This window comes from Streptopelia decaocto (assembly GCF_964273445.1).
Source record: "Streptopelia decaocto genome assembly, chromosome: 1".
NCBI lineage: Eukaryota > Metazoa > Chordata > Aves > Columbiformes > Columbidae > Streptopelia > Streptopelia decaocto.
Genome location: NC_138663.1, coordinates 42,028,270 through 42,050,479, shown reverse-complemented (window position 1 = coordinate 42,050,479; position 22,210 = coordinate 42,028,270). Strand labels below are relative to the sequence as shown.

General features: G+C 38.0%; 1 protein-coding gene across 6 annotated transcripts in view; it reads left to right on the top strand.

The window, feature by feature from the left end:
* ATF7IP (activating transcription factor 7 interacting protein) overlaps positions 1-22,210 on the top strand; it is a 110,838-nt gene that overhangs the window by 69,254 nt on the left and 19,374 nt on the right. For 2 of the 6 annotated variants that reach the window (XM_082051189.1, XM_082051190.1), the window contains exons 4-11: positions 2,974-3,119; positions 4,294-4,431; positions 5,844-5,909; positions 6,550-6,623; positions 7,106-7,194; positions 8,458-9,096; positions 10,644-10,711; positions 12,162-19,258. In XM_082051189.1, coding sequence (XP_081907315.1) covers positions 2,974-3,119; positions 4,294-4,431; positions 5,844-5,909; positions 6,550-6,623; positions 7,106-7,194; positions 8,458-9,096; positions 10,644-10,711; positions 12,162-13,607 — 2,666 coding nt within the window. In that variant the 3' untranslated portion in view covers positions 13,608-19,258. Of the gene's footprint in view, positions 1-2,973; positions 3,120-4,293; positions 4,432-5,843; positions 5,910-6,549; positions 6,624-7,105; positions 7,195-8,457; positions 9,097-10,643; positions 10,712-12,161; positions 19,259-22,210 lie in introns of those variants that run through there. The other 4 variants (XM_082051192.1, XM_082051193.1, XM_082051191.1 and 1 more) reach the window with 3 other exon arrangements.

The following is a 22,210-nucleotide window of genomic DNA, read 5'->3' as shown; positions in this document are numbered from 1 at the left end:
CCTACACTGAACTCTCTCCGGGATGCTCACATCTTTCTTGTGTCCAGTTCTGGGCTTATAAATAAAAGACTCAAGCTTAACTCATAGCGCTGATCAAGGAGGAATAATTACTTCCCTTGACCTGCTAGTGATAATTCCTCACTCGTGCTTTCATCCCTGTGGCTTAAATGGACTTGTGTATGTCCAGTTTGTTTAAATGTTAACTCAGTGCTCCTCCACTGAGACCAAGTCTGCCTTTGCTCCTCACTGTCCCACTGGTCTCAGGGAGCTGGTGTTACTGAAGGCAAGTCTTCTCATTAAAGTGTGAAGCAAAGGCAGCATTGAATGCCTAGGGTTTTTCTGTCCCTGTTGTCATTTGCTTCCTTGCCTCATTCAGCAGGGAGACGACGTGTTTTCCCTGGTTTTTCTTTTGCTACTAGAATACTGGTAGAAGCCCTTCTTGTTGCCTTTTATGTCCCTTGCCAGATTCAGCTTAAGCTGAGCTTTGGCTTTCCTAACCCCATTCCCACCCACATAGTGCCTTTATTTTTCTCATAGGTTGCCTGTCCCTAGCAGACAGGGACCTCTACCTCCTGCAGACCAGGAGTCACTTGCTACTAAGGTGTGGCTACTGCATGGCTCAGGCTTTGCTGGTTCAGACATTTCACTGGGCACATCTCCCAGCCCCATATCTGCTACGAGGGCACTGAACCAAATCTGTCATTGTCCTGTACATCTGCAGGCGGAGTGCGACCTCTTGTCCTGGTGCTTCCAGCCTTTGCCATCGTGTGTGTCTGGATAAGCTCAGGCTCTGCCTGTTACCTTCTTTGGTACAGCTTGGGGTTGCAGTTCTTGAGGCTGCAGGATCTTGGATTATATCCAGTCAATCTGTTTCTTGTCATTTCTGATGCTGTGCCCATCCCCGGACCTTCTCTCGTAGCTCCTCTAACTTGGTAACACAGCTCTCCCACTAGTTTGCATCTTCTGCAGCCAAGAAGCTCATATCCCTCTGCCATTGCCTCAGCCAGAAAGGGAGGCCCTAGATCATCCCTGCATCCCAAGGCTTGCAAAGAGTTGTTCAAGTGGCTGCTGCAGACCACACCATGTGACACATCACCACTGTCGCTGAGTGCAGAGACCATCTGCCTTCTGTGCACCCTGCTGTGCAAGGTCCTGTGTTTGGGAGCTGCTTTTTGGGAGCTGCGCTCTAGGCTCAGCAGTAATCCCTTGTACCTGCTGAAAGGGTATTTGAGCTTTCATGAGGAATCAGCTGGAGCGTAAGCACAAAGCACCTTTTGATCGAGAAGAGCTGATGCAGCACCTAAGAAGCTGATGGGGTTTCCTACAAGTCACAGCCTCATTTAGATACCTTTTCCACTAGTAGCCAAGCAACTTGAAGCTCTTCAAAGAGAATCCAACTGCAGTAAAATTAGATGTTATATCTGCTTCAGAACAAGTTACCTAAACATTAAACATGTTCTGTTAAATATGTAAGTAGTTCTTGCATATTACAAACTACTTGTACTATTCATCAGTTAGGCTTCTTCTAAAGAGGACCGACTGGGGTTAGGAAAGAGTTGTATGGGAGATCCTAATAAACTTATCTTCACTAGCCTGGGAATAGCGTTGTAACTATTTATATTTATTTTTAAAAAATTTTATTTCTACAAGTTTTTCTGATGGATGGAAGGAGTCTGGAAAAACAGCTCTTTTTCTTTTCTACTATTTCCACTGCTTACTGTCTTTCTGAAAAAAACAATGAAAAACTCAGACTTTATACTGCTTGTAAATACTGAGCATTCTGCAAATGTTTATGAAGAGCCCTGTGGCCTTATAAAACATACCTAAAATCTGAGGACCTACGCTTTCACAAACTTTTAAAAATAGCCTAGGTCGTCACACAGATTTTAAAATATTACTTTTTAATAATTTTTAGTACATTAGTGCATTTTAATTGAAATTCACCAAAAAAAATCAGAAGCCATCAGAAAATCAGATCAGAATGAAACCATCAGAAATCTATCAGTCAAAACATCAAATTATAAGAAATTTGTGAAATTATAGATACGATCCAGTGTATGTAACGTAAGTAATGAAAAAACTGGCAGTGGAAAGTAACTGTTATATTGTTTCAGTCTTCAGTGAATCTTCATTGATGTAGTACTAATTCTGTCCTTCTGTATCAGCCTCAGGTTTGAGGTGGAAGGGTTGAGAGCTGTTGTGGTCTTCTGTGTTTTGATGGTGGTCAGGGACCCACAGTGTGCTCTGTAGCTCCCCTTCCCTATGATTTACCCAGGCTTGTTGTTTTATGTGTGGATATCTAGAGATTACAGTGCCAGGAGCTAGAGGAGCAAATTAGATCTCTTTGGTTCTTTTGTGCTTTATGGCTGTGATGAAAATGACCTTCATAATTTAGTTCAATTTTGAGACTGCTCTTTTGTTACATTTTTATTTTCCTTCTTACCCCAGAAGTAGGAAAAAGCTTTGAACGTTTGGTTTTTTTCAGCCATGGATTGGAAGTACAGATTAAAACTCCATAGCAGGTAGAAAACAAATTGATTGCTCACATAGGCAGAATGAGATGTAGTTTTATCTGGCTGGAATCCTGAAAAGAGGGTTCTTTTTTCAGAGTCATGTTTTTATTTTGCTTCTCAGAAGCCATGTCCCATTGTAGGATCTTGCTGATTGGAGCAGGAAAAACTGGAGGCAAGTTCTGGAGAACAGAATGGTGGTACCAGAGATATTTTGCATTTGGGGCAGTGGTTTGGTGAATCGCAAAGCAGAACTCATCAACAGGGCAGCAATGTACAGAGACCAAAGGGACTGTTCTCCTTTGGTGTCATCATACATCTTGTTTTTCCAAAGGCATTCTTGCTGGTTTAGGATGAAAAAGCTTAAACTGGGGAACAATAAAACTCCATAATAATTATGGCATTCTGCAGGTACCTGTTTTTTCAAAGGTTCCTCACGAGCAGTTGTATCTAATTGTTCCAGGTGAAGTGTTAAGGAGAAAGCGTTCCAAATCTGAGGACATGGACAATGTTCATTCTAAACGTCGTCGATACCTGGAAGAAGGTTATGAAGCAGAACTCCAAGTAAAAATTACAGCCAGAAAGGATGTTGACCAAAAATTACAAAAGGTAGAATGGAGGTGCAGAGCAAAGATGGAAAACATGCACCTGTCATTTGTCTTAACCATCTTTGAATTAGTTATCCCTTCCCACGCACTCCCTGACTCTCAAACACTTCATCTTTTTTGTGGTTGAAAATTGGATATAATTCATATAACAGAGATGGCTTAATTAAAGTCCCATATAGCCCTACTTTTGAGAAGAGATGAAATATCATTTGAAAACTGTGCTGGAAGAGTTATATTTGAAATGTGTTAAATATTTGAATTCTCAAGTCTCATATGACTGTAGATGGAGATTCTTAGCAAAGAGGATATTTTAGCATGGTAAAGATTTATATGTGGTGCACTTTATTGTGTGCGCAGCTTTAAAGAAAGTCTGTTTCCAGACGAATGCAATCAACATCGCATTTTGCAGATTTTTACAGAGCTGTTAATTGCCCAATTGCACCATTGGAATGTAAAGAAACCTATGGTCTTGAAGAAAAAAAATTGTGCCCTTCTTCCATTAGTTAGTTAGCTAGTGCATCTTGTAGCTTCAGCAATATAGGGTGCATAAAACTGAGTCACATTTCTTGCTTGTTTATTTTTGTTTCCTAGGGAAAATTTTTATACGGCAATAGATATAGGAGGGAGGAAAACAAAAGTATCAAGTAAACTTTGTGGAAATCAGTCTCTTCTTTTTCCATGTTTAGCTTCTGCGAGAAAAGTAACACAGGACATTTATGCTAGGGGAAGATGCATCTCAGAAATAAAGTTTTGTTGAATGTCTTTCTGTTATTTGAATGCCAGTGTCCCTCACAAGAACAGAAAAGTGAGAGGAAAAATTAATTTATGTAAACACAGCACTTCATGAAAAAATCTTCTGCTATTAAGGTTCTTTTAATATGTAATAATGTTTTATACATTTATCATACTGCAAATAAGTTAATTTGTTGAATTAATGTCAAAGAGGGACCATTTGCATCTGCGAAAATAGATGTAGGAACTTTTCTTAGCTGTGCAGCCACATATGTATTGGTGAATGTAGTTTTATTTCATTGACAGGGCACAACTGTTGTCATTGTTCTTTTGTAGCAGGACACTTGTTAAACAAGTGGAGAATATTTTTATAGATGGTCTCCCAAATTCTGGGATTGCACTTTTATTTTTCTTTTTTTTTTTTTTTGGTAATAATTTTGCAGATTATCCAGAAACTGTTAGAAGAAAAACTTACTGCTTTACAGTGTGCTGTATTCGACAAGACTCTGGCAGACTTGAAAACCCGAATAGAGAAAGTAGAATGTAACAAGAGGCATAAAACTCTGCTTACTGAACTACAGGTGAGTGTTTGTATTTTGAACTGCATACTTCAAATAAATGCGAAGTATGAAAATATCTAATGCTTCTATGAAGCCAGAAATTTGTTTAAAAATGGAAAAGTGCAGAAAGAAGAAAGCAGTAGCACTGGACCTTGTAGGATGTTCAGACAAATAAACATCATATGATAGTTATGCATGATATTTGCCCAGAAACTAAATAATTATGTTCTAGCAAGGAAACAAATAGCTAGTGTTGAATGCAGTATGCTTTCTTGCATTCCTTATAGAAATTATGTCCATAGTGGTGACATAAGGAACACCACACAAATCAAAGAATTTTGAAGTGACAAGACAACTAAAAGCTTATGTCATAACGAATTCAAACAACAAGGCCATTTTAACATAAAAAATAAGTACGGAGTTTGCCAGAATAGTTCATACTACATAACTCCCCTTGCTGCTCTAGACATTTTATGTTGACTTTTCCTTAAGTGCTAGCTAAGATGTTTTCAATATACTTGTTTATCAGTATCTTTAGCCATCAACTACAGTGTCCAATTAATAACTAAGGCTGTGAATGCAGTCAAAGCTTACATGGTTTTATTATACTAAGTGCTCCAGAAGACCTCTACATTGTAAAAGATAACAGAAATTGAAATCTGAATGTAATTAAAAGCAGACTATAATTGTAGCCTGTCATGTTGCTTTGTAAAAATGTGAGAAGTGAGGTTTGTAAATGGACCAAAAAATCCCTGCTTAGAACAAGTGGCACAACTACTGCCTCCAGAATAAGTCAGCCATCAGATCTGCAACCTAGGCAGAGTAAATTAGTATCTTGTAATGCTGAGGTAATTACAGAGGAATGGTTACCAAATAGTATATTGAGGGAAGCACAAGAAGTAACAGACAAGATGTGAGAATGGTGCCTAAGAAGATAATGAACCTGACACCTGAACATCAAATAGAGTAGAACTAAGCTGACAGTAAGGTGTGTGTGATATGTAGTGCGTCAGTGAGAGGTAGAAATAAGATAAATGGGGGAAGAGCAGGTAATATGAAAGGCAAAAAGGGGTGCATTTTTCAATATGGTTGGTACATAAGGCATTAGAACAGTCAAATGCATTCAGTTGCTTTCATTCATGCAGAATATTGTGTGAACCTCTGCAAGATGGATTCTGTTCATGCAGTTGTGAACAGGAGGGAAAATAATTCAATTTGTCTCTAAGATATCTTGATTTTTTTTTGTTACACCTGTGTGTCTTTCCGCTGCTCTGAAGTCATATAGTTAGACTGATATTTCAAAGAAGAATAATTTCCCCTGATAGGAAAACAGCCTTTGACTTGATGTCTTTTAGTTTGTATTATTTCTTTGATGATTCTTGGGGAGGATATTTATGGTTTTGTTTGTTTGTTTTCATCTTCTTCCCATTTAGGCTAAAATTGCTAGATTGACAAAGCGGTTTGGAGCAGCCAGGGACGACTTGAAGAAAAGACAGGAAGTAAGAACTAGATTTGTTATATTTGTTTTTCTGAGTTAGTCTAAACATTGTGTTGAATTCAAGACATTTTATATGCAGAAAGATGTGACCTGGTTGTTCAGTGCTATTCACAAAGCAGGCTAGTCTTATGTGGTTAAAGGAAGTGATATCAAAAAATAGTCTTAACATCTGTTATGTAACCCTGATTTGTACAGAAGGTTCTTTAGGCATTATTAGTGTGAAAGCACCTTAAACTGTATGTTGGTAAATCTCATTTACTTCAATATGAAGATTACGGAGTCATAAGAGTGAATCCTTAATTATGGGAGTGAAAAGGCGGGGGGAGAAGAATGGATACAAACAGTAGTATTTCTCTGTGTCTCAAATGAACATTTTTGATTAATTACTGTGAAGAAGTGGAAGCTAAAATTCTCTTCTTATTCTCACAGTATAAAAACCTGAAAGCAAGAAAACAATGGAAAGAGAGGATGTAGGAAAGGGAGGCAGGTTGAACCAAATTGTTTTTGGGAGGCTGGAAAACATGTCAAGTTCTCCCGCAGTGTAGGCTTCAGAAAATGTGTATCTCACACAGAGATAAATGAATACAAAATATAATAAAAGCATAAGTTTGCAAGCTGGCTTTTTTTTTTTCTCTCTTCAGAATTCACAAAATGCACCTCTGTCTCCAGGGAAAGTAACAAATGACAATGCAAACGCAAACAATGTGATCTATCGGTAAGCAAAGCGCATCATTGCGATCATGTTAAAATTTACAATACCTGATGTAATGGATAATCCTTGTATTTTCTTTTTTTAGTTCAAGCACTCTTCCTTTTCCTTCTTTGCTCTTCAATTGTAAAATTCTGTTTCCTTTCACAGAAGTCATAAATGGGCATAAATTCTTAGGTAAACCGAGATGGGTGGTGTTTCAGCAGTTAAAAAATAATGGATAAAATGGACGTTTAATTTCAAGGAAGGGAAAATTCTCACAGTGGAAGGCAAACTGGGTGCAAGCACTTGAAAATTTACAAACAGCTCTGCATTTTTTTAGGAGGGGAACATCCAAATTTAACTTGCATGGGAAGCAGAAAATACAGGGGTTTAGAAAACCTCAATGAATAGAGTGGCTGTAAAATAAGGGTGTTTTTTTGTCATTGTACTGTTCATAATTATACTTGGTGTGGGTCATTGAGGAATGCTAAAACTTTGTTCCATAGGAATGCTGGAACAGTGAGGCAGTTGTTGGAGTCAAAGAGGAATGTAGGAGAGAGCACACCAGTGACTATTCAGGCCCCTGTGAATGCAGGTAAGAAACTGCCTATGGACTATAAACACACTTCTTAACAGTTGTGTTGCTTTCTATTAAGTAATAACTAACCAAACAGAGCAAAACTGGATTTTATGACTACTTTTTTTTTTCTGACATCAAAAGAATCATTATTTTTAGCTCCCTACTACATTCCCAGTTTATATTTGTGTAGTGTGCTTACCAGGTTAGGGAAAAATGTGGCCAACCAGAACATGCGGGTAAATCAGATGCTTCAACAAACTGTTTGCTGAGTATGGCAGCAAAACTTGGAGTCTCTCAGCTGCCAAGAAGTGAAACACATGGCTCACAGGCCATTTTTTGTACTTCATTATAGTAGGCTGGTGATGTCTTCCCCTCTGCCTCATAGCTACAGAAGTTGAGTGGAGAACTAAAGGAAGTCATAAGCACCGTTTCTTAAGGGAATCAAGTTGAAAAATTGAATTCCTAGATTAGAATTTTATAGGGAATGTAGAATCAAACCCACTGTTAATTATTGTAGCCACACCATCCTAGATTTTTAAAATAGTTTACCTGGTACTGAGTGCTTAATCCTTTCTGCAGAATCATCTAGTAGTGGGCATATATTGGCTTTCTGTAGTGTATAATACTCCTGGTCTTTAGATTAAACCCTGAAATTTTGTTAAATAAAAAGCGAGTATCTTCTCTGACACATTAACCCTTGGTTTCAGTAGAACATTCTGGATACAAGGTCCTACCTATACATAGCAAGTTGGTCATAACTAACTTACTTTTTCTGTTCTTGTGTTTCCTGAAGGACCAGTTTTACTTCCATTTCTGTAATGCGTGCTTAAAGTGCTGTATTTCGTGTATTTTGTATGTCTTAATTTTTTGCCATTTGTATATAGTTCATTCAAACAAATATAGTATTGACTGTATCTTTAACTAGGCTGTTGGATATCAGAGTATACAGCAGAAGAGGAGTATCTATAGCTTTTCTTGGCAAAAAAGCTAATCATATACCACATTTTTCATAGAATGATAGAATGGTTCGGTTTGGAAGGGACCTTTAAAGGTCGTCTTGTCCAAACCCCCTGCCATGGGCCAGGCCATCCTTCATTAGATCAGGTTGCTCAAAGCCCCGTCCAGCCTGACTTTGAACACTTACAGTAACAGAACATTCACAACTTCTTCAGACAACCTGTTCCAGTGTCTCACCACCCTCATAGTAAATTGTTTCCATTTGTTGTGTTGGAGTGAAACTTCCTGCTTGGTTCAAATACTTTTTTTTTTTTCATGTAGTGCCAGCTTCCAGTATTGCTGCTCCTCCAACAGTTGTCAGTGGACATGCTAAGCCTCAGCCTCCAGTGACCTCCACCAGCTCTTTGACAACGACAATTCTTCCCACAGCTAACACAGCTACAGTTGTTGGCACTAACCAAGTGCCCAGTGGCAGCACTCAGTCGGTGTCAGTCTCATTGCAGTCCTTGCCCGTAATTTTCCATGTACCCGTTGCAGTGTCATCTCAGCCTCAGCTCCTGCAAGGCCACACAGGAACTTTGGTCACTAACCAACAGTCAGGCAACGTTGAATTTATATCTGTACAAAGTTCATCTGCAGTTGGTAGCCTTACCAAAACTACAGTGTCTTTGGCATCAGCTAACTCAGCTAAACCAAATAACAGCCCATCTGTGCCCAGCCCTGGTATTCAAAGGAACTCTCCAGCCACTGCTGGGTCAATAGGCACAACGTTGGCAGTACAGGCTGTTTCTACTGCACATCCTGTTCCCCAGGCCACAAGGACTTCTTTGCCCACAGTGGGTACTTCAGGACTTTATAATGCCACCAGCAGCCGACCCCCCCTACAGATGAAGATTCCCCTCTCTGCATTTAATAGTACAGCTCCTATTGAACCACCCACCGTTACAGTGCCCAGAGTTGGTAAGTTATGTTTGGATGTTGACACTGGGAAAGGAAAATAGTTGTCAAAGGGCAACAAAAAACTCCACTCCTGTGGAAATTTGTTTGTTTAGTGTGGTTTACTGACATGTTTGCTCTGGGTTGCCTTTCTGTTGAAATTGTCAAGTTCAAAATCATCTCTGTTGTAGATGTGTTTCAGCCATAGGAGTCAGCAGTGTGGCTCTGTAAGCGTTGTTTTATTTAGAACTTGATTTATATTGTTCCTAGCATGAAATCAAAAATGCCTATTATGCCATTAACAACTTGGTATTTATTTTTAATATAGACTCTCAAAACAATCTGGCTTTTTTCTAAGCAAAGACATACTGAAAGGAAAGTATAATCATTAATTTTCACGACACTTAAAAGTAAACAAAATGGGGGAAGATGCAACTGAATACTAACGTAGTTCCAAAGAAGTACATTTATTGCATTAAAAAAAAGTTTGAACACAATGAATGTTCAAATACAGTATCTAGATTAACCATTTTAAAACACTTTCTTTCAATCTTTGGCTATGCCATGACAGTTCTCTGCACTTCTGATTTTATATACCTTGAATTTTTTTTTTTTAAGAGATTCTCAAGATTTCTGAGTGAATTGGAATTATATCAAGTTTCTCATTGGCACAATATAGTGTTAAAATGAACTCAAGCAGAGCTTGACATCAGTAGTAGTTTTATTTCATTTTCTCATCTCTTAAATTACTTGTATTAAAATATGTCTGCCAAGGAGCTGGACAGTTATATGCTTTGTATTGATTTTTAGCTCTAAAGCTAATATAATGATTTAATACAACAGATCGGGCATAGTCACAGAAAGAAGGGCGTATATTTCCAAAAACGTGTCTCATTTTCTGCAGTTCACATAACTTTAGTGGATAACCTAGGAATTTTCTCACCAGAATTGAAACACTGCTTTGGGCAAGTACTATTGCTGATAAGCTCTGCTTAAAATGAAAAGGAATGAGAAGGGAGAATTTAAATCCCTGGATTTAAATGTTTGCATCAAATATTCAAGCAATTCTGTTTAAGTTGCTAGTGTAGATATATGTTTGGCTGAGCTAATAAAGATACTTAGTCTCCTTGCACAAATCATCTCAGTATTTTGCAATCTGTTTAACCAGCTGTTTTCAGCCACTTTTTTGTACAACAATGTTGAATAATTGTAATTTTTTTCAGTTTAATATTTTGTCAGTTTACATACAGAGGGAGGAGAGTTGTTTTGTCCTCAGCTAGGCAAGGGAATTGTCCGTAAAATAATTTGAATACACTGTCAGACTTTCAAGGAAGAAACCATACACTGCTTCTAGACTGGAAAGTGCCATTTTACTTTTCTGTATCTTCTCTTCCCTCTGAAAAATGGTAGTAATGAAGCTTGAACACTTATAATGGAAAATTAAGGCTGAAAAATATTAGATGTGCCACATACTGAATGTTTAGTAGTTTTGACTATTGCCTCCAAATTTGTATAGTGGATAGCAGCATTTAGTACTGATACTGCAAATGAACACTTTCTTGACCCCTCAGAAAACCAGACAAGCAGGCCACCAACAGATACTTCGACAAACAAGCGAACTGCTGAAGGAACAACACAGGTACGTTGTTGGTTATGTTTCTGTATGAAGTTCTAAAGTTACAATCCACAGGAGAAAAGTTCTTTATTTCTCATAATGAAATTAGTTTCTTTTCTGTGCCATGCTTTCTAGTTTCTGTCCATTTGTATTTTTCTTCTTCTGATCCAGAGTATTACTTGGGATATGTGCTTCTAAAAATATTTTCAGAAGTTTTCTGATGGGGTTTGTGTAAGTAGGTGAGTTAGTAATTCCAAAGCACACTAAAATTGTGTCTGATACAACAGAGCTAATATACAAAAGAAAACCCTGCCCGGTTTTTGTCTGAAGGGCTTGAATTTAAAGCTACAAATATTTTGTAAATGATCGTGATGCTTTCATTTCCACACTGATCCATAAGTTAATAAGAATTTGGATTCTGATATTTCATTGCCATATGTCATAGGGGGGAAAAAAGGTAAAGAAACTTCTTGAGGAATAACTACTTCATGATAAAGAACTTGCAGTAATTCTGAATTCCTTGTATTAAGATTTGTTGAACTTGCTTTGAAATTTAAAGGTTGACATTAAGCTATTTTAAATTATTCATAATTAATTTTATTTCTGCATACAGATATTTGACAAAGCACCTCATATTTACATTGCTGTTAACTGGCAGTCATTTTATTAAGGGGAATAAAAATAATTTCTTCTAGCTAAAATTTCTACATGTAATAGTGTTTCAAGATACAGTTAAATCTGAATTGTATTTCAAAGCTAGAATAAAATGAATAAAATATATTGGACAAGATTCTGGTTTTCACCCCTCACAGAAATAGTCTGGCAGAGATAACCAGTACTATAGAGTATAAAATCTGCTTCACTCTGCCTTTTATTAAGGCATTTCATGAAGAATGGTTGTTTGGAACTTAATTTTTCAAAGATACCTGTGGATTATAGCTATTAAAACATTGGTCAGTACTTGATATGTAGGAAATTCAGTACCAGAACGGATGAGAGATTTACAATTTTAAGATTTCATTTTCAATGTAAGCAGCATATTTTGCAATTTTTCTTCTTTGATAGAGCCTGAAACCCGGAAAAATCTTTGGAAAAGCAGATTGTGTGTGGTAGCGGTATTTAGCAATGGAAGGTGAGCGAGGAAGAGGGAAATAGGAGACAGGTGATGGTTTCAGGTTTTCAGTCTTCTGTTACAGTGTATGTTTCTAGGTTTGCTTTCAGTTAAATCAGTTAAAGCATGTGTAATGCCATGGTTAATAAAGAAGGACCTGGTGAATATTAATTGGCTAGTGAGGTATGGAATTGATATACCATATCATTTGAAAAATCCAGTTAATGCCACCTGCTTTTTTGTAATGTAAAATCCAAAATATTATGTATTACTCCGCACTTCTCAGAACAACAAGTAGTTCGCTGTGTGCCGTATACCTGTGGCATATTTGATGGTACAACTTTGATCAATTGTTTCGAAAAGCAGTTGAAACAGGAAGAGACTTCATCAGAAAATAAAGAAGCGGTAGAAGCAGCGCAGACGAATTTTAACTTCCCCGAGGATGTCCTCTTTGGCTTGGAGGAAGAGGAAGAAGATGCTAAGAGCATCAAAAACACCCACAAGCAGACTGGCTGGGCAGCTAACCTGTTAAAACAATGGCTGACCAAAAATGGCAAGGATCCTAGCTTTGAATTGGTCCCAGTAAGTGAACTCAATGATATCTTAAGAGAGTTCTATTATACAATAAGGAATCATGATGGAAATACCTACAGTGTGGCAAGCTACAAGTCAATGCGTGCTGGCTTAAACCGGCATCTCAAAATGCCACCTTATAATCGTCAGATTTGCTTAATGAAGGACAAAGAGTTTGCTAGTGCAAACACGGTATTTGTGAGCATGCTGAAGATGCTGCGCATGCAGGGAAAGGATGAGACTCACCACCGTCCTCCTATAGCTGCTGAGGACTTGCGTAAGATCAAACAATCTGGTGTGCTGGGACTGCACAGCCCACTGGCACTCGTCAACAAGGTGTGGTTTGATTTGCAGTTGCATTTTGCCAAACGAGGGAGGGAAATTCTAAGAGATCTGGCTCCAGATGCTTTCGTTGTTGAGAAGGACAAGAATGGGCGTCGATATGCCATGTTTAGGTATCCTGGCAAAGGAAAAAATGGAGAAGATCCTCGTAAAATGGGTAAAATGTATGATATGCCAGGGGACCCAAACTGTCCTGTTTTTTCGTTGGAGCTGTATTTGTCTAAGTTGCCTCCGGAGCCCCCTGCCTTTTACCTGCATCCTTTAAAGCTAACGTCAGAGCAAATGCAAGAACAGCCTGTCTGGTACAAAAGAGAACCAATGGGTGTGAACTACTTAGGTACCATGATGCCCAGGATAAGTGTGGCAGCCAGGCTCTCTCAACGCTATACCAATCATTCTCTCCGAACTACCACTATCCAGCTACTGTGTGAAGCAGGACTGGGGCCTAGAGAAATCATGGCAGTGACGGGCCATCGCTCTGAGTCTGCTGTTAGGCACTGCTGGGGAGCTGCGGAAGTTCACTACAGAGCTTGGTCAGATGTAATGGAGAATAACCCCCCCAGTTATCTGTATAGCAAGATCCCAGGTGAAGTGGTAAAAGAATCACTATCTGGTGCCTCCACCTCTTCTATAAACCACATTGTTGTAGAACAAAGCAAAATTTTGTTCCCTAAGAAGCCTGTGGTTCCACCTGGCACTAATTCTGTGACTTTAGTCCCTGAGGGACGCGCAGCTCTGAATTCCAAGAGCACTGTCGTGTTGAACCACAGTTCTTCCAAGGTGTTTCTCCCCAAGAACATGGCCGGTGGTAACCCGACTGACAGTCCCTTTCAAGGCTGTTGTAAGGAACCTGTCTTTATAAAGCGTGTGATAAAACAAGAACCAATGACTTGATGCTTCTGTAATGGAACCAATTTCAAATGAATTCCTAAAGTGGAAAAAAATATCAGTTTTGTTTTTTCATTTGGTCTTCTAAGGAAATTTCTTATGCTCTAGTTCAGCAAGAAGTATCCGATGTGCACTCCTGAAGTGAGCTATGGCACCGATGCTTAAACAGAGCAAAGCTTGGAGTTTGTATGACTTTCTCTGGCAGCTGGGACTCTTTAAGTGGCCAAACCAGAGCTGTTTTAAAAAAATGAAAGGGAGATATTGATTTCCACTTAGCTGAAGAGCTATGCTTTCTTCACTAAGTGCATGGCTTTTATATTTTGTGAAGAGTGTATTTATTATACCATTTTGTGCCTGCTGGCACTAATGTAGCATCTTACAAATCCAGTACTTGATTACTGAAGAGCACAGAGAAAGTAGAAGCTGAATCTAATAGATGCAGGTACACTACAAATATATACATATGCATGAAAACACCTGGAATTGCTTGACCACTGTCATCTTCTCTGTTCAAATTGGTTTTGGACCTACCAGAGGATTGTGCCTTTTTTTTTTTTTTTAAGCATTCTTTTAAATGGATTTTCTCTGTGAGCTACAGATTTGTATGGAAGGTCGTTCCTTTTCCTGTTAAGTATTTCTGGCCAAGATTTCAGTCATTCTGTTCTCCAAAGGCACTACTCGATACAAATGATATTGAAATTGGGGTCTTCTTCAGTTGTGCTTGCAATGGGGAAAATGTTCTGAAAAGAGTCCAGAACACGTTTGTTGCTTAAATGGCAAGTCATTAGAGTTGAAGTGTTGTTTCTCTATGTGCTTATATTGTGAGAGGTTTTTCTGTATTCCCACCTGCTCTTTCCCTTACATTTCACATTGTCTTGCAGTATAGTCAGCATAGTCTTTGTCAATATAGTGTAATTCACTACAAGCACATCCTGCTCTTCCCCACCAAATCCTATCCAAATACTATTTTTGGTTTTAACTTCTTTAGATTAATTCACTATAGTAAACAGAACTTATCATTACATTTTCCCTAGGGGATTTTTACAGTTTAGAAATTCTCAGGGTAGTGGATGTGAATTCTGTCTGAGAAATGAAATTGGAGTTTAAAAGGCTCTTTAATGATGAAAAATTACAAATTAGGAGGGCTTACTCATAGTTAATTTTTAATGAATTACACTTGAGTGTCTAACTCATGGTTTGGCCATTCTGTGCTATGATTTTCATCAGAGATTCTGACAAACTGAGAGATCTTCCTGTAAGTAAAAACGGAAAACTGGTCATCAAATCACAAATTATGGTAGGTCCACTTTGGAAGAAGAAACAGTCTAGCATTTAAAATTGTTTTCTATTATATTAACTGAATGAAATAAGAAAGACTTCATCCTTTCAAAATGCATGTGTATACATATGTACACACAGGCACCCACACACACACACGGTTTATCACACCAGGGACTTTACTGGAAGTGTTTATTTTGCTGGTCAGTGGACGAATAGAGGAAAATTCCCAGCTGAAATAACAAATTGACCATTATAAACTCCTAATTCTGTGGAGAACTTCCTTGCTGGGAAAGGCTTTCAAATATGCATGAGATTTATCCCTTTGTTATAGTCTGAACAGAGAACTTGATGCATGAACTTTGGAGTTTTTATCTTGGCTCATAATGTTTACCTTTGCGGCCTTGGGTAGGTTATTTGTACTTACTGCATCAATTTTCCAAAGTGTAAGACCAGCACAGTGTTCCATTTTCTCATGGACTGCATTAAAGATTAAGAGGTTTTCGAAGTGCTATATCCATCTTATGTATTGTGTTTACAGTCACTTTTGTGTGCTCTTGTTATAATGATTGAGCTAGTTGATCAGATGTAATTGTTAATATACAAATTACACCTGCACAATCCTACACTTCTTTAGTTGCAGCATTAACTTATGCCATCAATGACTAGAGGAAGGAAACAATGGTTGCAGGTTTATAATTTTGTCAAGCCTATAGTAAATCAAATGGAAATGGTAAAGGAAGTAATGCTTTCTAATGGCTAGAAAGAAGAAAAACTAAAAAACTAAGCAAAGAGTTCTCAAAATACAAGAGAACTGTGCAGTAACTTACTCTGGCATATTTCGAAGTAGCATAGATTTCCAGATTTTAGGGATTCATAGAATTCATAATTCAGCCAGACTGGCAAATTTAGTTTATTGCTTGAAGATATTTACTTGGAACTTTCACCAAGATGAGAATGTATTCTTTAAAAAAAAATAAAAATCCTGTCTTCATCTCAGATAGATGCTTGTTCCAGCATTCTGACATTGAACAGTTATCCTGCAGAAATGAGAAAAGTATGTTGCCAGGAGGCTATTGTTTTCTGTTCCCTCTTGCTGTGCATACAGTGCTCATAGTGTCCACAGTGCCCTGCTCTGGTCCTCACTGCATCTGCATAAGTTCCTGTAACAGTGTATTGCTGATTGTTTCATTCCTTAACACATATGTAGTGGGTGATTTAAATTGGCCAATCTAGGCATGTCTCTGATTCTTTTTAGTTATCATTTGGCTTCTAACTTGACTTCCATTCTGTTCGCTCAGAATTGGATTTTTTTTGGTTCCTCATTTGTTAAATTCTGTTGGTACCCAACTATACAATGTCTTCTTACTATCTTCCATTTGAACCTGATACTTCAAAGCTACTAACTGCAGTATTACTAGCTTTTTATTTTTGTATGGGAAAAACTATTTTTTGAAAACAAGAAAAAGCATTCCTGGTTTGGCCTGGAAGTATTATTGCTACACAAGAGTTGGAGTCTGTCTTCACTAAGCTTTCCACTAATATTTGAATTAATTTTAATTAGTAGAACATATTTGTTGCTTTCCAGGTCTGAAAAATCTCCTGTTCCCCCCTCCCACTCAAAGCGTTGAATGAACCTTTTCTACGTGTATGTATTTCCTTTCTAGAAAAACTGAAATAGGCAAACAGAATAGGTGTTTCGCTGATTTTATGAAGTCAACTTTGGCTATGTGTACTGTAATATGGGGGGCAGGGGTCTTTTTTTTTTTTAACTGTGAGATAAAATTTCAAGTCGATCCTGTTAATTGGAGTACAGGTTATGCTGTGTGAACATCATGAATTCTCTGAAAATGGACGTAAATTGGACTCCTCAGTAGCAGTATCAGCAGAGAACCTCAAATAACAGCATAACTGAGTTGTGTGTGTTTGTTTTTTCTTTTTCATTATATTTTCATTATAGGTGAAGCATGTTGGTGAACCAGCAGGTTAAGTACAGTTTGTTTAAACTTTAAATTTAGACTTTGGCTGTAAACTTAGTACAAAATTGTTTATCATCATATAAATGCACTTTAAAAATCTGCATATAGCAAACATACTTTGAAAGAAGTTTATCATCTATCAGAACTGAATTAGATCTTTTCCTAAAATAATATTTCAATTGCAAAAAAACCTAGCACTTAACCAAGTCAACTAAACTGATTTTTTTAAACAATGGCTGCCATGTCATTGATTAAATTCCATTTCCCTTGAGAGATTTGACTCTGAAAACAGTGGGGAATGATCGGAACCGTATATAATGCATCCATATATTTAATTTTGCATCTCATTTTCATAACAAAGCTTTGGTACTGATGCTGTGAATCTGCAGCTTATTTCTGTGCTTTTTTCCTGACACATTTGGAAATCTCTGCTCTTACTTCAAGGAGTACCCTAATTACCTTTTTTTAAAATTAAGTTGGCACAGTATCTTACAGTATGTTAAATTTTTTTATTCTTTTATTGCTATTTAAGTAATTCATCCCCACTGTAAAGTACTGTGATGTACAGCATGGCAGATCCAGAAGGTAAATGTTCTTCACTATATGCACCTTCTCTGTGCCCACTGAAGATCTTCACTGTGCACGATGTCAAATACCTGAAGGCATTGGAAGGAAGCCTTGAAATTGAATGTGTTCTTGGCTTTGGTGTGGTTTTGGTCTGGTACATCTCTTTTGATTATCCTGAGCTATACAGCTTCTCTATAGTTACATAGTGTTTAGGTCAGTATAGTCTTGTTTTCAGTAAGTAGCTTGGATGTCTGATTTTGCTGTATGACTGTTGCTACTTTTGAGCCTTCCTCTGCTTCTTGCTCCAAAAGGAATGGCCACAGAGATGTGGGAGGGGGCATCTTACTATGTTGAGCTTAGTCTCTCAACTTCAACTTTTTCCTGCATTCACAGAAATTTAAGGGTTGTTGTTCAGTCCCAATTTTACCCATGGCTGTTCCAGTGCCTCAGGTCCTAGAATTGTATTTCTGAAGACATGACAAATGTTTGTAATGTATTGGAGTAAATACTACTGTTACAGAGGCAAAGGCATTTTTAAATTATATAACAAGCCTTTAGAATGGTTTTTAAGTATTTTATTATGAATCCCAGTTATAGATACAGGATTTATATATATATATATAAACATAATATATAAATATAGCTATGGTATATTGAGGGAATCTATGAAAGCAGTTTTTTATTATGTTGTGATATAAAATGTCAATGAACAAATCTGAATAGGGTTGGATGTGTTAAAATGGCTGGCATAAGGTTAATCTATTCAAGAATGATTTTGTTACATTTATTAAAACACTAGGTCAGGTGAATACTCTTTTCTTCCCTGTTCCCCACTCCAGGTGCACCTTATCCTCTTATGGAGTAAATCTTTTTTCAGTCCAAATTTCACGTGTGCATTTCATCCTTTCACCTAATACTAGGGTTCTTTTAAAAAATCCACCAGTGTCCTATCCATTTCCCCTTGTTTCTGACATGCCTTGATTTGTTTGGTTGAACTAGAGTTTAATTTAAGCTATTTTACTGACTGTTGGAAATTAATATGGTAAAACGTTAATAAAGTACGTTTATAACTCCTATCACTTTACTTTGCAATGTGTAACAAACTTTGTGAATGTCTGTTGGGAGACAATGTGAACAAAGTGGATATGTCAGCTTACAATTTATAAGCAGTTATTAATTCTATATTGCTGAAGCATTATTGATGAGTATGTTTCCTTTTATTTCATGGTTTTGTCACTGAAATAAACGTGCGTAATTGTATATGTAAAATGGGATACTTGATTTTTGTCTCTGACCCTGGGGCTATGTTTGTGCTGTTTAAAATGCAACTGGCTCTCATCTGTGAGGTGGAACCTTCACCTGAGACTAATTAGAAGTCTGAATTATAAAGATGTTAGCAGGAGGACAATTTTAAAGTCATACAAAAATGGATTCACTTGAATGTTGTGTATTAGAGCAGCCACCCAATTCAGCTACACGATGTACTGTTGGGAGTTTTTCAGTTTATTTTTTTAATACATTATTTAAAGTGATCTGTCCTTCCCTGAGACCATATCTATATTACCCAAACCAGTCCCAGTTACTGATAGGAACTTTCAGTAAATAAATATACTTGTGTTTTGTAGGCTCCAATTTGTCATTTTGGGCCAAAATATTGAGAGAATTATTAAAACAGTCTGACTGGTGATGTCATTACACCAGATATGGATAATAGCTTTAAAAGCTGCATTAAACTAATCTGAAAAGTACTATAAATAAAATATATTTACTGATTAATAAGATCATAGAATTACAGAGTGGTCTGGGTTGAAAGGGACCTTAACGATCATCTAGATCCAACCCCCCTGCCATGGGCAGGGACACCTTCCACTAGACCAGGTTGCTCAAAGCCCCATCCAGCCTGGCCTTGAACACTTCTAGGGATGGGGCATCTAAAACTTCTCTGGGCAACCTGTTCCAGTGCCTCACTACCCTCATGGAGAAGAATTTCTTCCTTATCTCTGATCTAAGTCTACCCTCTTTCAGTTTAAAGCCATTACCTCTTGTCCTATCACTACATGCCCTTGTAAAAATCCCTTTCCAGCTTGCCCTCTTTAGGTACTGGTACAAGGTCTCTCCAGAGCCTTCTCCAGGTTGAACAACTCCAGCTCTCTCAGCCTGTCCTCATAGGAGAGGTGTTCCAGCTCGCTGATCATCTTCATGGCCTCCTCTGGACTTGCTCCAACAGGTCCATGTCCTTGTTATGTTGGGGGCCCCAGAGCTGAACCAGTTCTCCAGGTGGGAGATCTCATAAGAGCCAAGTAGAGGGGGAGAAGCGCCTCCATTGACCTGCTGGTTGTGCTTGTTTTGATGCAGCCCAGGACACGATGGGCTTTCTGGACTGTGAGCACACATTGCCAGGTCATATTGAGCTTCTCATCAACCAACACCCCCAAGTTCTTTTCAGGGCTGCTCTCAATCCATTCTCTGCCCAGCCTGTATTGATACCAGGGGTTACCCCAACGCAGGTGCAGGGCCTTGCACCTGGCCTTCTTGAACTTCGTGGGGTTTGCATGGGCCCACCTCTCAAGCCTGTCAAGGTCTTTGTGGATGGCATCCTTTCCCTCCAGCATGTTAACCACACCACACAGCTTGGTGTGGTCAGCAAACTTGCAGTGGATGCACTCAGTCCCACTGTCCGTGTCACCAACAAAGATGTTTAGCAGAACCAGTCCCAATACTGACCCCTGAGGAACACCACTCATCCCTGGTCTCCACTTGGACATTGAGCTGTTGACCACAACTCTTTGAGTGTGACCATCCAGCCAATTATCCAGCCAGTTCCTTATCTGTCAAATCCATGTCTCTCCGATTTTGAGACAAGGATGTCATGCAGGAGAGTGTCAAATGCCTTGCCACAGGTCCAGCTTGGATGATGGAGGCAGATGATCTTTCATCATCCAAGCTGGCCATCCCACATAATGCTGTTGGGAAACTGTCAGTGGGCTTTTGGGAAGCAAGGTAGATGTTTCACCTTAAAAGAGTAAGAACCGGTAAAGAGACGTGTGCATATGAACGCATGAATGTGTGTATTATATACCCTTTTAACTGTTTGACTAAAGAAAAACAAAATCACAGCAGTAGAGAAATACTTTAAGCATTGTGCCAAGTGTTCTTGTATGGCTTTTAGTTGGAATTATGATTGCTAGTGCCTAAAATCAGCATTTCTGGCAACCGGTCTCTCAGATAGTCATTTGATTTACGATTCTTATGAATAGGGGTAGCAAAACCAATGTCTGCTCTTTGCACCAAAGAAATGAGAGGGTGTATAATACATGGGGGGTTACTAAGACTGGTTGTTAATTTTATGCATGCTTGCCTTGTTTTCATTCTGGAGGAAGTATTACACAGTACCCATTAAGGCTAAGGGGAATGCAGTGATCTTGTAAATGCAATATGTAAAGTGTCTGTTAATGGTGTTTGAGTATTATTGAAGTATGCAACCACACACTATCAAAACACATATTGCAGCCCTGTGAAATTTTGTTTGTGCAAACTGTGATCTCGGTAAACTGCTGACTGTATTGCATTAGCATTTTCATTTTTATCTTGGTAAGAGATGACAAATACATTTGGTACCTGGTCAAGCAAACTTCCATGACAGCTTTGCAAGACTGGAATAATTATTTCAATTTTGTGGGAGTCACTGCATTGGAAAAAATAACTGTTAAGGAGTGATAGTCTGGCATTGAAGCAGTTAGTGACTGAAATATGCTCAAAAATGTATTAAAAATTATTTCTACAGCTTCTTACACTGTGCTCGAAATATCTAGTTTTGTATATGGATGACTAAAAAAGTAATATGGGCCTTACAATTATGCATACAAGCACAATATCACCACCTTCCCCATACCCACCCTGTTCCTAGAACATATTTTTAACATTGCTCCCCACAATTTCAGGTTGATTTTGCTATTATATAACGCCTTGGTGCGTCATGTATGATTGTGGTGGTGTGATGCTTCATGGATTTTTTCTGTTTTGTTACTGTAAAAACTGTTAATAATAAAACCGTCTGCACTGTGTCAGTGTGCGACATGTCATCTTCAGAATTTCAATCTTTACTACCATGGAAGTAATTTTTGGTTTGTGCTCTATTTTTTTGTTGTTGCCTATTTTTCCTTTTGGTTTTCACTTTCAGAAACTGAAATGTTCCTCTATGAAAAGCAGGTGGCATTACAATGAATAGCTTTGTTATTACTATGTGATGAACTGAGCCATGGCGTTATATAATACCAAAACTTTTGGGTTTTTTAAATAATATATTAATAGAGAAGTGCATATTCAGAACTTTCTGCAAAATACCAACATTCACCTTTTGGTTTTTCATGTGGTACAATATATGAACATGTTGGCATGTGTATGTATACTGTTTTATAAAATGATGTACCAGGTAACATTTTTCGTTCAATTTGAGTTTTAGAGGTTTCTTTCTCAGTTCTCTTCAGTAGTTTGCAGTTGACATATATAAGCTGTGATGTTCTGACCGCTTCTTTCTGTTTTAAATTTCACAATTGCAGTTATGGTGGAAGATACCTCGTTTTCTCAACATCACGTCTACCATATATGCTTTGGCCTCTCAATTTGGTCTCCCTCCTTGTATTTTTTCCCCTCATGGAACTGGAATAGCTTTTTTTCCCCTCCACCCCCTTTTTTTTTTTTCTTTCTTTCTCATTCTTTTCTAAAATTTCAACTGGTGAATCAACATCATTTGCAGCAGTGCTGATCTGAAAATCTTGTTGGATA